The sequence below is a fragment of the Nannobrachium achirus genome (assembly GCF_963921795.1).
Source record: "Nannobrachium achirus genome assembly, chromosome: 22".
Taxonomy (NCBI): Eukaryota; Metazoa; Chordata; class Actinopteri; order Myctophiformes; family Myctophidae; genus Nannobrachium; species Nannobrachium achirus.
Window position 1 is genome coordinate 55,008,447 of NC_137829.1, and position 17,225 is coordinate 55,025,671.

Below are 17,225 nucleotides of genomic sequence, written 5' to 3' on the forward strand. Positions count from 1 at the left end.
GATATGAGTGGGGGAAAAGTGTGTAGTAGGGTATATTCTACTGACCTTACAGAAGTGAATTCCTCTCACGCTGTTCCCCAGTTTGTCCAGCGGGGGGCTCCAGAGTGTGTGTGTGGTACAGTATGGTGGTAGGTAGGGTATAGGGTTAGGGTTAGAGTAGGGGGTTATAGGGTATAGTAGGGTATAGGGTATATTTACCGTGCAGAAGTGAATTCCTCTCACGCTGTTCCCCAGTTTGTCCAGCGGGGGGCTCCAGCACATGATGCCCATCACGTTGGGAACAACCAATAGGATGCCTCCGGCCACGCCCGACTTGGCTGGCAGCCCCACCTACACACACACACACACACACACACACACACACACACACACACACACACACACACACACACACACACACACACACACACACACACACACACACACACACACACACACACACACATTTAGACCAGAACAACACCTCTAAAGGTCTTCTTCTGAATCCCAACAGTTTTCTCTGTTTCTGTGTCATTGCTTTCTGAGACTATTAGGGGTGTAACGATACATTTTAACAGCGCATTTTAGCATCTTGTAGATCTGCTATTTTTGAAAAAAGTTGTGAAAATGTGTGCAAATCTTTGACTTTTATGTATTTTTTAAGCGAACGTTTGTAACTCAAATTATGGGGGAGATGGGGGTCCGTGGTCATTTAGAAGATAGATATTCGGCGATTTAACCGTAAATAAAACGTTCAAGCTAAGATTAGAACACAGTTCAGAGAAAATGCTCTCTAAAGATGTGACTTTGTATTGGATTCGGCGGCGCAATGCTGCGACGTTACCCGATTACGGGGCGCTGGAAAGGGCTTTCGGTCGGCGGCCTAGATTTTAAATTTAGAGCCAGGCTTGGTGCGGCTTCGGATTATTTTATTCATTTTATTAAAAAAGCCGTACTAGTTCGGGATCGGCACACTGGAATACGTCGCGCCGCCGACAGTGAATATTCGGTAAACTTTGGGGGGGGGGGGGGGGGGGGGGGGGGGGTCTAAACTTTATTTTAAACCATTTTCAATGGAATAAATCGTCGGACCATCTAAAATGGCTCGTTGGGAAGCCAGGACCACCCACGTTGGTCCAAGCAGCTCAGGGTGAGTAAAAAAAAAAAAGGCACTGGATGAGTTAAGGTTATAGGTAATATGGTTAGGTTAAGAGGTTATAGTTAGTGTTATACAGTAGGTAATAGAGTGTATATTTACATGGAAAGGTTATAGGAATAGGTTAAGGTTATAGAGTTATAGAGTATATAAAGTGTATATTTACATGGTTAGGTTAAGGTTATAGAGTTATAGAGTATATAGAGTGTATATTTACATGGAAAGCGAACTGTCCACTGAAGTCGTACATTCCACAGGAGTGCATTAAACTCAGAGTGTCTCTAGTAATATGTTAAGGTTAAGGTTATAGTTATATGTAATAGGGTTAGGTTAAGGTTATCAGAGTGTCTATAGTCAGAGTAACAGAGTATATAAAGTGTATATTTACATGGTTAGGTTAAGGTTATAGAGTTATAGAGTGTATATTTACATGGAAAGCAAACTGCCCACTGAAGTCGTACATCCCACAGGAGTGCATTAAACTCAGAGTGTCTCTCACGGCTTCAGGACTCAGAACTCGCTCTCCTGTGATTGGACAGAATCCTCCGTTGGCCAGCGTGGCGGCCATGACACTGGCACTCTCACAGGTTACCTCTATGGAGCAGAGCTAACACACACACACACACACACACGCACACACACACACACACACACACACACACACACACACACACACACAGAGACATGCACACGCACGCACACACACACACACACACACACACAGAGACATGCATGCACACACACACACACACACACACACACACACACACACACACACACACACACACACACACACACTAATTTTTTTGGGGTCAAATTTTTTTTGTGAAAAAAACGGGAAATTCTCTGGACTATCGGGCCTAGCAGGGAATGAGTTAAAAGCGACTCAACATGGCCGTTTAGAACTACAAACAATTCAACATGTCCATTTAGGACTACAAATGACTCAACCTAGCTGTTTAGGACTACAAATGACTCAACATGGCCGTTTAGAACTACAAACAATTCAACATGTCCGTTTAGGACTACAAATGACTCAACATGGCTGTTAGGACTACAAATGACTCAACATGGCCATTTAGAACTACAAATAAATGAATTAAAAGGTTCAATAGTGAATATAAATAAATGAATTAAAAGGTTCAATAGTGAAGATAAATAAATGAATTAAAAGGTTCAATAGTGAATATAAATAAATGAATTAAAAGGTTCAATAGTGAATATAAATAAATGAATGAAAAGGTTCAATAGTGAATATAAATAAATGAATTAAAAGGTTCAATAGTGAATATAAATAAATGAATTAAAAGGTTCAATAGTGAATATAAATAAAGGAATTAAAAGGTTCAATAGTGAATATAAATAAAGGAATTAAAAGGTTCAATAGTGGAAATAAATAAATGAATTAAAAGGTTCAATAGTGAATATAAATAAATGAATTAAAAGGTTCAATAGTGAATATAAATAAAGGAATTAAAAGGTTCAATAGTGAACATAAATAAATGAATTAAAAGGTTCAATAGTGAATATAAATAAATGAATTAAAAGGTTCAATAGTGAATATAAATAAATGAATTAAAAGGTTCAATAGTGAATATAAATAAAGGAATTAAAAGGTTCAATAGTGAATATAAATTAATTAAAAGGTTCAATAGTGAATATAAATAAATTAATTAAAAGGTTCAATAGTGAATATAAATAAATTAATTAAAAGGTTCAATAGTGAATATAAATAAATGAATTAAAAGGTTCAATAGTGAATATAAATAAATGAATTAAAGGGTTCTACTAGTGAATATAAATAAATGAATTAAAAGGTTCAATAGTGAATATAAATAAATTAATTAAAAGGTTCTACTAGTGAATATAAATAAATTAATTAAAAGGTTCAATAGTGAATATAAATAAATTAATTAAAAGGTTCAACTAGTGAATATAAATAAATTAATTCAAAGGTGCAATAGTGAATATAAATAAATTAATTTAAAGGTTCAATAGTGAATATAAATAAATGAATTAAAAGGTTCTACTGGTGAAGGAAGTTTATAATTCATTTCTAAAAGAAGAGCTTCAGTGATTCACACAATGAACAGAACGAATCTCATTAATAATGAATGGAAAGATGAAACCTGTAAAATAATCTGTGTGTGTGTGTGTGTGTGTGTGTGTGTGTGTGTGTGTGTGTGTGTGTGTGTGTGTGTGTGTGTGTGTGTGTGTGTGTGTGGTACAGCATGGTGGTAGCTATAGGCATACTTTACTTTATTTTACTTTATTTATTTATTTGGACAGGACAGTACCAGTTAATGGACACGTTGACATTGACATGTTGCATAATAAATACCAACATAACAAAAAGTTAAATCTCAGTTTAAACCAGCCGGAGTTAGCTTAAAGCTAAATTTCATCCGTTGTCCTCACATAAAACAAGAAACAAAACAAGACTAACAATAACAAGAACAGAACAGAACAGTACAGGGCGAACAAAACACAACAAGTAAAGGTGCTTGGCGCAACAGAGTGCCTAGTGCGACAAAGGCATAGGGTGTCTGTAGGATAGGTAGGATAGTAGGTAGGATAGTAGGTAGGATAGGTAGGATAGGTAGGATATAAGGTAGGATATTAGGTAGGATAGGTAGGTAGGATAAGTATGGTAGGTTAGTAGGTAGGATAGGTAGGATAGGTAGGTAGGATATTAGGTAGGATAGGATAGGTAGGTTAGGTAGGGTAGGGTTAGTAGGTAGGATAGGTAGGATAGGTAGGTAGGATATTAGGTAGGATAGGATAGGTAGGTTAGGTAGGTAGGTTAGTAGGTAGGATAGGTAGGTAGGATAGGTAGGATATGTAGGTAGGATAGGTAGGATAGGATAGGGTTAACCTCTGACCTGGAAGTAGAAGTCCAGAATGGAGGTCATGTCCGTTCCTTCTGGAAAACACTGCAACACACACGGACAGCTGTCAATCATCATCAATCAATCAATCAATCAATCAATCAATCAACGAATCAATCAAACTTTATTTATAAAGCACATTTTACACAACCTTAACACTTCCCCAGCCGGCCCAGAATGGCTTGTTGTGGACTAGCCGGAAATTTCTATCATTGTATTATGATCTGAGACATAATATTATGATTACAAACATCAACAACAACGCGTGCCTTCTAGGATGGCTGCATTCTTTTTTTTCTCCTCCGTCAATCCCCCCGGTTAAAACTCACCAGAAGTAGCTCGATCTGCATTGGTATATAGAGGGGATTTTGGCCGAGTCGTCTTCTCCCCGTGCTTTTCGCATGCGCGATCCGTGTGCATCAATGTGGGCGCATGTGATCATCTCCATAATAAGAATCCACGGAAGAATTTTCATTAGCCTAGCCGCAAGGACAACGGCTATGCTAGCGCTAACGTCTACACAGCAAGTCAATGGCTAGAAGGCTAATCTGCCCCCGAAGCGATCAAAAGCACTTCCAGTGCATGCGCAGAGAAGAATCATGCCATTGGTTAGACCGGTGGTGAGACAGAGAAAGGCTAGCGATCGTTTTTTTTTTTCGATCATTATCACTTATTTCAATTTTAATGAACTAGTACGGAAAAAGACGGTTTGTTTTTTTTCGGCTAATTTTAGTACAGATGATGTACAGTTTTAATATTAAGTGGCTCCCTGTGGCTTGCAAAGTGTTAAAGGAGTAGTTCACCCCCAAAATGACTTGTTTTCTTATTGATTACTCACGCCATGGAGACTTGAGTTCAATAATTAGGGCCCGAGCACACACAGTGTGTGAGGACCCTATTGTAATTGCAAAGATTATTCTTATTCTTATTTTCCCGAAAGTAAATCGCGTTTTTGAGGCGCCAAACGTACTCCAAAAGTTGTGCAACTTTACAAGCACATCACAAGTGGCGAAAAATTACGTATTTAAAAATAAATAAAAGGGGGCGTGGCCTAATGGCGCAACAGCGCCCCCTACAAAATTTCAACGCAACAGCCCCACTATACGGTTTCACCCACAAGTACGAAAATAGGTACACATCTGTATCATGTCCGGACTCACAAAAAAGTCTCTTGGCGCCACGTTCGAAACAAAACAGGAAGTCAGCCATTTTGACTAATTAGTGGCGTTTTGGCGCATTTTTGGCCGTTTTCACGGGACGCAATTTAACGAACTCCTCCTAGGGGGTTAATCGGATCAACTTCAAGTTCGCTCGGCATACTCAAGACAACTTAATGATGAAAAGTTGTGCGAATCGTGAGTTTTCGTAAAACGGCGTGCCCGTGGCGAAGCGCCAAACTTCCTTCGCCAAACAGGAAGTGCCCTTCGCCAAACAGGAAGTGTCCCTCTAACTCATGAACCGTTTGTCGTACAGATGCGGGGGTTGCATCATATGACTTGATTAAGAGTCCTTAACCTTAATTGGCACTTCATTCGCCAAACAGGAAGTGCCCTTCGCCAGACAGGAAGTGCCTCTATAAATCATGAACCGTTTGTCGTACAGACTCGTGGCTGGTGTCATATGACTTGATTAAGAGTCATTAACCATATTTGGCACTTCCTTTGCCAAACAGGAAGTGCCCTTCACCAAACAGGAAGTGCCTCTATAAATCATGAACCGTTTGTCGTACAGACTCGTGGCTGGTGTCATATGACTTGATTAAGAGTCCTTAACCATATTTGGCACTTCCTTCGCCAAACAGGAAGTGCCCTTCGCCAAACAGGAAGTGCCTCTTTATCTCATGAACCGTTTGTCGTACAGACGCGTGGGTGGCGTCATATGGCTTGATTAAGAGTCCTTCAGCTTAATTGGTTTAACTAGCCCCGCCCCCTCTTCTGATTGGCTGCTGCCCCTTGTGACGTGGGTAGAGCTACGAGGGCCCGGTCATCGCTGCTTGCAACTTTAATATTTTTTGTTTTTTGTCGCATTCCTAAGACAATAATTTGATTACAATACATTTACGCCATTGATTCCGGATGGGGACCCAAATGCATTCGGGTCCCCATCCGGAAACAATGGGGGTACATTTATTAAAATAAATGTTTTGTCTTAGAAATGAGACAAAAAAAAAACAAGTCATTTTGGGGGTGAACTACTACTAGAATGTAAGAAAGAGAGAGAGAGAGAGAGAGAGAGAGAGAGAGAGAGAGAGAGAGAGAGAGAGAGAGAGAGAGAGAGAGAGAGAGAGAAAGAGAGACACACACACACACACACACACACAGAGAGAATGTCATACCTTCTTCTCCTTCAGGTAATATCCGATGGCAAAGTTCCTGTCACCTGACTCTCTCTCTGACTGGAACCTATAAGATAAGATATATGTCACCTGACTCTCTCTCTGACTGGAACCTATAAGATAAGATATATGTCACCTGACTCTCTCTCTGACTGGAACCTGTAAGATAAGATATATGTCACCTGACTCTCTCTCTGACTGGAATCTATAAGATAAGATATATGTCACCTGACTCTCTCTCTGACTGGAACCTGTAAGATAAGATATATGTCACCTGACTCTCTCTCTGACTGGAACCTATAAGATAAGATATATGTCACCTGACTCTCTCTCTGACTGGAATCTATAAGATAAGATATATGTCACCTGACTCTCTCTCTGACTGGAATCTATAAGATAAGATATATGTCACCAGACTCTCTCTCTGACTGGAACCTGTAAGATAAGATATATGTCACCTGACTCTCTCTCTGACTGGAACCTATAAGATAAGATATATGTCACCTGACTCTCTCTCTGACTGGAATCTATAAGATAAGATATATGTCACCTGACTCTCTCTCTGACTGACTCTCTCTGACTGGAACCTATAAGATAAGATATATGTCACCTGACTCTCTCTCTGACTAGAACCTATAAGATAAGATATATGTCACCTGACTCTCTCTCTGACTAGAACCTATAAGATAAGATATATGTCACCTGACTCTCTCTCTGACTGGAATCTATAAGATAAGATATATGTCACCTGACTCTCTCTCTGACTGGAACCTATAAGATAAGATATATGTCACCTGACTCTCTCTCTGACTGGAACCTATAAGATATGATATATGTCACCTGACTCTCTCTCTGACTGGAATCTATAAGATAAGATATATGTCACCTGACTCTCTCTCTGACTGGAATCTATAAGATAAGATATATGTCACGTGACTCTCTCTCTGACTGGAACCTGTAAGATAAGATATATGTCACCTGACTCTCTCTCTGACTGGAACCTATAAGATAAGATATATGTCACCTGACTCTCTCTCTGACTGGAATCTATAAGATAAGATATATGTCACCTGACTCTCTCTCTGACTGGAATCTATAAGATAAGATATATGTCACCTGACTCTCTCTGACTGGAACCTATAAGATAAGATATATGTCACCTGACTCTCTCTGACTGGAATCTATAAGATAAGATAAGATATATGTCACCTGACTCTCTCTCTGACTAGAACCTATAAGATAAGATATATGTCACCTGACTCTCTCTCTGACTGGAACCTATAAGATAAGATATATGTCACCTGACTCTCTCTCTGACTGGAACCTATAAGATAAGATATATGTCACCTGACTCTCTCTCTGACTGGAACCTATAAGATAAGATATATGTCACCTGACTCTCTCTCTGACTGGAACCTGTAAGATAAGATATATGTCACCTGACTCTCTCTCTGACTGGAATCTATAAGATAAGATATATGTCACCTGACTCTCTCTCTGACTGGAACCTGTAAGATAAGATATATGTCACCTGACTCTCTCTCTGACTGGAACCTATAAGATAAGATATATGTCACCTGACTCTCTCTCTGACTGGAATCTATAAGATAAGATATATGTCACCTGACTCTCTCTCTGACTGGAATCTATAAGATAAGATATATGTCACGTGACTCTCTCTCTGACTGGAACCTGTAAGATAAGATATATGTCACCTGACTCTCTCTCTGACTGGAACCTATAAGATAAGATATATGTCACCTGACTCTCTCTCTGACTGGAATCTATAAGATAAGATATATGTCACCTGACTCTCTCTCTGACTGGAATCTATAAGATAAGATATTTGTCACCTGACTCTCTCTCTGACTGGAACCTATAAGATAAGATATATGTCACCTGACTCTCTCTCTGACTAGAACCTATAAGATAAGATATATGTCACCTGACTCTCTCTCTGACTGGAACCTATAAGATAAGATATATGTCATCTGACTCTCTCTCTGACTGGAACCTATAAGATAAGATATATGTCACCTGACTCTCTCTCTGACTGGAACCTATAAGATAAGATATATGTCACCTGACTCTCTCTCTGACTGGAACCTATAAGATAAGATATATGTCACCTGACTCTCTCTCTGACTGGAACCTATAAGATAAAATATATGTCACCTGACTCTCTCTCTGACTGGAACCTATAAGATAAGATATATGTCACCTGACTCTCTCTCTGACTGGAACCTATAAGATAAGATATATGTCACCTGACTCTCTCTCTGACTGGAACCTGTAAGATAAGATATATGTCACCTGACTCTCTCTCTGACTGGAATCTATAAGATAAGATATATGTCACCTGACTCTCTCTCTGACTGGAACCTGTAAGGTAAGATATATGTCACCTGACTCTCTCTCTGACTGGAACCTGTAAGATAAGATATATGTCACCTGACTCTCTCTCTGACTGGAATCTATAAGATAAGATATATGTCACCTGACTCTCTCTCTGACTGGAATCTATAAGATAAGATATATGTCACCTGACTCTCTCTCTGACTGGAACCTATAAGATAAGATATATGTCACCTGACTCTCTCTCTGACTGGAACCTGTAAGATAAGATATATGTCACCTGACTCTCTCTCTGACTAGAATCTATAAGATAAGATATATGTCACCTGACTCTCTCTCTGACTGGAATCTATAAGATAAGATATATGTCACCTGACTCTCTCTCTGACTGGAACCTATAAGATAAGATATATGTCACCTGACTCTCTCTCTGACTGGAACCTATAAGATAAGATATATGTCACCTGACTCTCTCTCTGACTAGAACCTATAAGATAAGATATATGTCACCTGACTCTCTCTCTGACTGGAACCTATAAGATAAGATAAGATATATGTCACCTGACTCTCTCTCTGACTGGAATCTATAATACAATACAATATAATACAATACAATATAATATAATACAATACAATATTCACGATATTCCTGGCCATTCTATGGAGGCTGCCATTTTCCTTTTACAGAGGGCGCTGGAGCATTTTTAAACATCTTTTCACTTCCTCCCAAGTCGAAGAACAAGAGATCCCAAGGAAGTGACAGGGAATTGTCTGTTGCCAGATATTGCCAGAGACAAGCGGCCAGGTCTATGAATAATAAGCCCAATAGAATTAACTAGGTTCAGTTTTACTACTTTACATTTACATTTGAAAATAGCAGATCAGCAAGCTCACAATGTGTCACATTGTGACACATTGTGAGCTTGTATATTTGCTATTTAAAAAATATAGAGGAAAGAAAAAACGAAAATAATTTGAATATTTTTGAAACATTTTAACAACACAAATCTGTGTGGCGGTCCCTGGCACCACATATTTTCAGATGGGGGTCTGCGACTGTGGACAAATCTGTTAATCTGGGGTCCTTGATATGAAAAGATTTGGGAACCACTGGTTTAAAAAATATTAGAAAGTAAGCCCAATAAACAACGACACCAATTGCTTATTATAAGCAGACATGGCAACACCGGTTCATTCAGAGCCAAGAGCCCAGAGCGCCTCTACTGACACTTTAATGCAAGGACACAGGAAACCAAATGATGTTTTTTATTTTCTTTCAGGATATGAACAGGAAGCCGGGGGCGGGGCCAGGAATATCGTGAATAATACAATACAATACAATATAATACAATACAATATAATACAATACAATATAATACAATACAATACAATATAATACAATATAATACAATCTACAATACAGTCTCCTGACTCTCTCTCTGACTGGAATCTATAATACAATACAATATAATACAATACAATATAATACAATACAATATAATACAATACAATATAATACAATACAATATAATACAATACAATACAATATAATACAATATAATACAATCTACAATACAGTCTCCTGACTCTCTCTCTGACTGGAATCTATAATACAATACAATATAATACAATACAATACAATACAATATAATACAATCTACAATACAGTCACCTGACTCTCTCTCTGACTGGAATATATAAGATAAGATAATATAAGATAAGTTATATGTCACCTGACTCTCTCTCTGACTGGAATCTATAAGATAAGATAATATAAGATAAGATAAGGTAAGGTAAGGTAAGGTAAATGTCTCCTAAGGTAAGTATAATAATATAATAATATAAGGTAAGTTAAGGTAATGTAAGGTAAGGTATAAAGTATGATTATTTCTCCTACAGTTTACAGTTTAGGCTAAATGCCTAAACTGTAAACTGTAGGAGAAATAATCATAATAATTTGTTGTTCTTTTCTCAGGCTGCAGTTTCCGTAGCAGCCTGATGGGGGAGCTGTTGTAGTGCAATCAATGTGAGGATGAGCTATCCTGCTCTGTGTGTGTGTGTGTGTGTGTGTGTGTGTGTGTGTGTGTGTGCGTGAGCGTGTGGCGTGTGTGTGTGTGTGTGTGTGTGTGTGTGTGTGTGTGTGTGGTGTGTGTGCGTGTGTGTGTGTGTGTGTGTGTGTGTGTGCGTGCGTGCGTGCGTGTGTGTGTGTGTGTGTGCATGTTCACTAGAGCTGGGATCGGACCCATTTTTTCTGTCCGTTCCGAAACATGTCCGACAGTTTTTTGTCCGACAGTTTTTTGTCCGACAGTTTTTTGTCCGACCCGAATCGACGTCCGACCATTAATCCCCGAAGGAAGGAAGGAAAGAAAGAAAGAAAGAAAGAAAGAAAGAAAGAAAGAAAGAAAGAAAGAAAGAAAAAAAGGAAGAACTTACGTAGCGTTACTGAAGCCCACGTATTCATTTCCTGCCATCTTGTTCAGGAAGTCCATGACCTGAATGACCAAATGGAGAAGACCTATTAACAAACTGTTAACAAACTATTAACAACCTGTTAACAAACTATTAACAAACTATTAACAAACTATTAACAACATAAATGGTAAATGGTAAATGGTGCATTTATATAGCGCTTTTATCCAAAGCGCTTTACAGAGATTGTGCATTACATTCACCCATTCACACACATTCATACACCGGTGGCGGAGGAAACCATGCAAGGCACCAACCTGCTCACCGGGAGCAATGTGGGGTTCAGAGTCTTGCCCAAGGACCCTTCGACATTAACTCAGGGGGAGCCCGGATTCGAACTGGGAACCCTTCAGGAACCCTTCGTGCTCTAATAACGGTTTCTCTACCCCTGAGCTATGCCGCCCCTACCTAGTAACAACCTATTAACAACCTGTTAACAACCTATTAACAACCCAGTAACAACTTATTAACAAACTATTAACAACCTACAACTTTGTTTTTTACAACAGTTTTTACATACCAGTATATTAGAAAATAAAAGATGAGTGTTAAAATGTTTTCATTTACTCCTTTCTATCGTTTTAGTGATTTTTAACCATTTTGATTTAAATGCCCCAGGTTTGGGGCATGCATGCAAGTGGCTTATTGTGTCTTTGTAGACACAATAAGCCCATTCCCAAGAAGCACCGCAATCTGTCATGGTCAGATGTGACTTATGGGGGCTGGTGTAAATAGTAACAAAGAAATTGCCGGCTTATATTTGTATCTAAAAATACATATTTAGACACTTGTACGCATGCCCCCACCCACTGAAATCAAAACGCTAAAATGGCTAAAACAATAGAAAGCAGTAAATGAAAACATTTTAACACTCATCTTTTCTTTTCTCTAATTACAATCTAAAAAAACAAAGTTGCCCTTTAAGCACTTATTCAAGTACATTAAATGATTAATTACTTACATAATCAAATTAAATGATTAATTACTTACATAATCAAATTAAATGATTAATTACTTACATAATCAAATTAAATGATTAATTACTTACATAATCAAATTAAATGATTAATTACTTACATAATCAAATTAAATGAATAATGACTTACATAATCAAACTTCTCAGCGTTGCTGGCTCCTTGCTGCACAAAGAAAAGAGTTAAGATATGATCATAAAACCTCTTTAATTCATTCATATGATTTACATTAACATCTATTTAAGAGTTGGAGGTACTTTATAATAATGAATTGCATTTTTATAGCGCTTTTCCAAGTGCTCAAAGCGCTTTACAATGGTTCATTCATTCACACATTGGGAAGTGAAGCGTCCTCACTTCCCACATTCACACACCAATGGTGGCAAGCTTGCACCAACCAACTCATTGGAGGCAATGTGGGGTTCAGTGTCTTGCCCAAGGACACTTCGACATGTTGACAGGAGGAGCTGGGATTTTAACCTCCGACCCACGGATCATTGGCAAACCCACTCTACCTCCTGAGCTACAGCCGCCCACTTTAATTAAAATATGATCATAAAGCATTTTAATGAATTTACATGATTTGTGTGTGTGTGTGTGTGTGTGTGTGCGTGCGTGCGTGCGTGCATGTGATACGTGGCAGAAAACAGAAAGACAGGAAGAAGGGGGAGGGGCAGGAAGAGGAAGTGATGTCATGGTTTCCTACATCTAACCAAGGAAGTTATTTTAGAAGGAAAAGAAATGCGTGACTCCGGGGATGAGCCAAGAAAATGTGTGACACGCCTTCTTTTATTGTGTGAGGTTTAAAATGTACTTCCTCTAGTGAGGTTTAAAAACCAACAACGATAGATTTCTATATAAAATATTAAGGTTTTACCCAGAGAGAGAGAGAGAGAGAGAGAGAGAGAGAGAGAGACTAGAGTAAAGATTGAGCCACGATGAAGCCTTATCTGGTTACTAATATGTATATAGAGATATAGAGATAGTGATGGAGTTGTAAACAGTTAAGTTTATAATTCATATCTATATGGAGATAATATGTGTATAGAGATATAGAGATAGTGATAGAGTAGTAAACAGTTAAGTTTATAATTCATATCTATAAGGAGATAAAGTGTGGATAAAGTTACCTTTATCAGTGAAGTGCAAACAATAGCGCCAGCGTTCACCATGGGGTTGTGAGGCTTATCTGTAAACAGATAGAAAACAGACAGAACAGCGTTAGTTCACCATGGGGTTGTGAGGCTTATCTGTAAACAGATAGAAAACAGACAGAACAGTGTTAGTTCACCATGGGGTTGTAAACAGATAGAAAACAGACAGAACAGTGTTAGTTCACCATGGGGTTGTAAACAGATAGAAAACAGACAGAACAGTGTTAGTTCACCATGGGGTTGTGAGGCTTATCTGCAAAACAGCAAGAGAAAGACAGCGGTCGAAGGGTTAACATTCTGCTTTTTAGAACAATAATAATAATATGTAGGTCTATGTGTATGGTACGTGGTGTGGTGTGGTGTGGTGTGGTGTGGTGTAGGTCATGATTTACATCTTCATCCAGGAAGAGTTTATTAAATCTAGTGTGATATGGTACAGTATAGTATAGTAAGGTAGATAGATAGATAGATAGATAGATAGATAGATAGATAGATAGATAGATAAGAGCAGCAGTAGCGGTTTTGCAGTCGCTAAATCGCACTGCGGTGAAGAAAAAAAGAGTTGAGCCGGAAGGCAAAGCTCTCTGTCTACCGAGCAATCTTTGTTCATGAAGTGTGGGTCATGACCCAAAGTATAAGGTCGCGGGTGCAAGCGGCCGAAACGGGTTTCCTCAGACGGGTGGCTGGTATCTCCCTTAGAGATAGGGTGAGAAGTTCAGTCACCCGAGAGAGACTTGGAGTAGAACCGCTGCTCCTTCACTTGGAAAGGAGTCAGCTTAGGTGGTTGGGGCATCTAGTACGGATGCCCCCCGAGCGCCTTCCTAGGAAGGTCCTCGATGCACGTCCCACTGGGAGGAGACCCCGTGGCAGACCAAAGACCCACGACCCGATTCTGGATAAGCGGTTGAAGATGGATGGATGGATGGATAATTACCATCCTCACCCAGGAACAGTTTGCTAAATCTCAGTCCACTGGGTTCCTTGTAATTGCCAGATTATAAGCCGCAACTTTTTTCCCATGTTTTGAGCCCTGCGCCTTATAGTCCGGTTTATATATGGATTTATTTGGTCTGAACAGTGCAGAGAATGGAGCACAGAGATACCGATCTAAATGAGGAAATGCTTGATGGGAAATGTAGTGTTTTTTTTACCTGCTCTAGCAGGTAGCCCAATAACGAGAGAGACTACAGGTGCTGTAGTTGTTTTCAGTTTCATTTCATGCACAGACCATCACTTTCCTTTCAATGGCAAACTATCGCTTTCATTTTATGCACACCATGGAAAACAGACGGAGAAGTGCATATGATGCAGCGTTTAAGTTAAAGACAATCAACATGGCTGTCAAAGAAGGAAATAGAGCTGCTGCTGTACCTTTGGTGTTAATGAATCAATGGTGAGACGTTGGAGACGGCAGCATGAGGAACTGACTCAATGTGTGTGGTGTGGTATAGGTCATAATTACCATCTTCATCCAGAAACAGCTTGTTAAATCTCAGTCCACTGGGTTCCTTGTATGGTAGTGGTATGGTATGGTATGGTATGGTATGGTATGATATGATATAGTATAGTATAGTATAGTATAGTATAGTATAGTATAGTATGGTATGGTATGGTATATAGTATGGTATATGGTATAGTAGTATGGTATATGGTATAGTATGGTATGGTATGGTATATAGTATGGTATATTGTATAGTAGTATGGTATATGGTATGGTATGGCATGGTATGGTATGGTATGGTATGGTATGGTATGGTACACATTGTACAGTATGTTATAGTATCGTAGATAGATAGATAATTACCATCCTCATCCAGAAACAGCTTGTTAAATCTCAGTCCACTGGGTTCCTTGTATAGTATAGTATAGTATGGTATGGTATGGTATGGTATGGTATGGTATGGTATGGTATGGTATGGTATAGTATAGTATGATAGATAGATAATTACCATCCTCATCCAGAAACAGCTTGTTAAATCTCAGGACCACTGGGTTCCTTGTATAGTAGTGGTATGGTATGGTATGGTATATGGTATGGTATGGTATGGTATGGTATGGTATGGTATGGTATAGTATAGTATGATAGATAGATAATTAACATCCTCATCCAGAAACAGCTTGTTAAATCTCAGTCCACTCGGTTCCTTTCCTATGAACTTGTGAACGTAGTCGGTTCCGTGGGTCGTGAAGCAGCGATGGCGTACTTCAGAGGCTTCACGCACGACTGGAGGCAGAACGGAACCTTGGTGGTCTCCGACCGTATGTCTGTAAAACATCATCAATAGTCATTATTACTGTATGTCTGTACAATAGATAGATTGATACCTTTATTATCCCAAGGGGGAAAATCAGTTGCCCAGAGGCAGCACAGCAGTATAAGGTTATTTACAAGTTACAGAGAAGTATGAAAAAGATAAAAGAAAAAACAAGAACAGAGTACAGTAAGTACAGTAAGAGCAAGGTACATCAAGAAAGGGAACTAATTATATATAAATAAATATATATACATAAAGTGTCCTAAGCACAACTATCAAAATAATACAGTGTCCAAATCAAAGTGACCATAACAGTCAATGCTAGTTAGTGCAACAAGTATCTCAACATCATGTCAAACACAAGCACAAATACCCAAAACTACCAACACAACTTAATAGTGCAGTGTCAAAAAAGGCCGGAAGATTTTTCAAAAATAGCAGATTTACAAGCTCTAGATCGGCTATTTTTATATATTTTTTTATATTTAAAGCATAAAATATTGCATAATAATGTGTTCAGGCCTTAATGGGTTAATTATAACCATTATTACTGTTTGTCTGTAAAACATCATTAATAACTTCATTATATAAAACATAAGTCACTGTCTGGTCAAAACCACTTAACTCCCTTTTTGAACCCTAACCCAGGGCTATTGAACACCCTTTACATCTGAGTGTTGGTTAAAATAATATTGAACCAATGGAAAGTAGTAAAAAGTGCTTGGGACAAAACCTCCTGACTCCACACTTCCTGCCAAACCAGCTAACTCCACCCGATTGGCCCCCTCTCTTTTTTTTTCCATAAATATGTGCTATTGAACACCCTTTACGTCTGAGTGTTAAAATAATATTGAACCAATGGAAAGTAGTAAAAAAGCCCTTCGGTCAAAACCTCCTAACTCCACTTGAGCTCATTTTCCCCAAAATGAAAATGTTGGAGTTAGGAGGTTTTATAATAATTAATAAGGTCATTATAACCATTTATTAAACTGCTGTGTGTTAATATGAGTCACAGGTCATTTCAGGTCATCTGAAGCCAAAGAATGTTTTCCACGTTTATGACTTTATGACTAACTATGTTACATACACACACACACACACACACACACACACACACACACACACACACACACACACACACACACACAGGAATGTCACCACATATCATCAGTCAATAGAAGGTTCAGCCAGGAGCTCGGTTACCATGACAACCTGATGTTTCCTGCATGACTCATCATTAAAGAATGTCTGGAACCACGCACGCACATACACACACGCACATACACACACGCACGCACACGCACGCGCACGCACGCACGCACGCACGCACGCACGCGCACGCACGCACGCACGCACACAAATATATGTAGCTTCAATTTCATTGCACAGTTACATACCAGTGTTCATTTTTTACAGACATTAGACTGAGGCTGTGTCTGAAATGCAGAACACGTTCCCTACTCCCTAACCCTAAATGAGGGATCCAGATGTAGTGTACTACAGTAGTGAACACATCAGCGCATTTCGGACACTACTCCGTCGCCATCTGGTTGCGTCATCGCTGTCGCACAGTTAAAACGCTCTACTTTGAGGCTTTTGGAGCAATAAATAATAGCCGATCTACAAGCTCTCAACAGGGGGCGAAGCAACGCGTTGTGAG

The 17,225-nt window shown here is 39.0% G+C and overlaps 1 protein-coding gene across 4 annotated transcripts in view; it reads right to left on the reverse strand.

Annotated features, from left to right (window-relative positions):
* LOC308308348 (glutaminase kidney isoform, mitochondrial-like) overlaps positions 1-17,225 on the reverse strand; it is a 61,731-nt gene that overhangs the window by 15,635 nt on the left and 28,871 nt on the right. For all 4 annotated transcript variants that reach the window (XM_080753769.1, XM_080753768.1, XM_080753770.1 and 1 more), the window contains 9 exons: positions 15,448-15,575; positions 15,260-15,298; positions 13,287-13,345; positions 12,289-12,321; positions 11,147-11,205; positions 6,359-6,425; positions 4,018-4,068; positions 1,566-1,742; positions 199-330 (listed from right to left, as the gene is read on the reverse strand). In XM_080753769.1, coding sequence (XP_080609895.1) covers positions 199-330; positions 1,566-1,742; positions 4,018-4,068; positions 6,359-6,425; positions 11,147-11,205; positions 12,289-12,321; positions 13,287-13,345; positions 15,260-15,298; positions 15,448-15,575 — 745 coding nt within the window. The remainder of the gene's footprint in view (positions 1-198; positions 331-1,565; positions 1,743-4,017; positions 4,069-6,358; positions 6,426-11,146; positions 11,206-12,288; positions 12,322-13,286; positions 13,346-15,259; positions 15,299-15,447; positions 15,576-17,225) is intronic.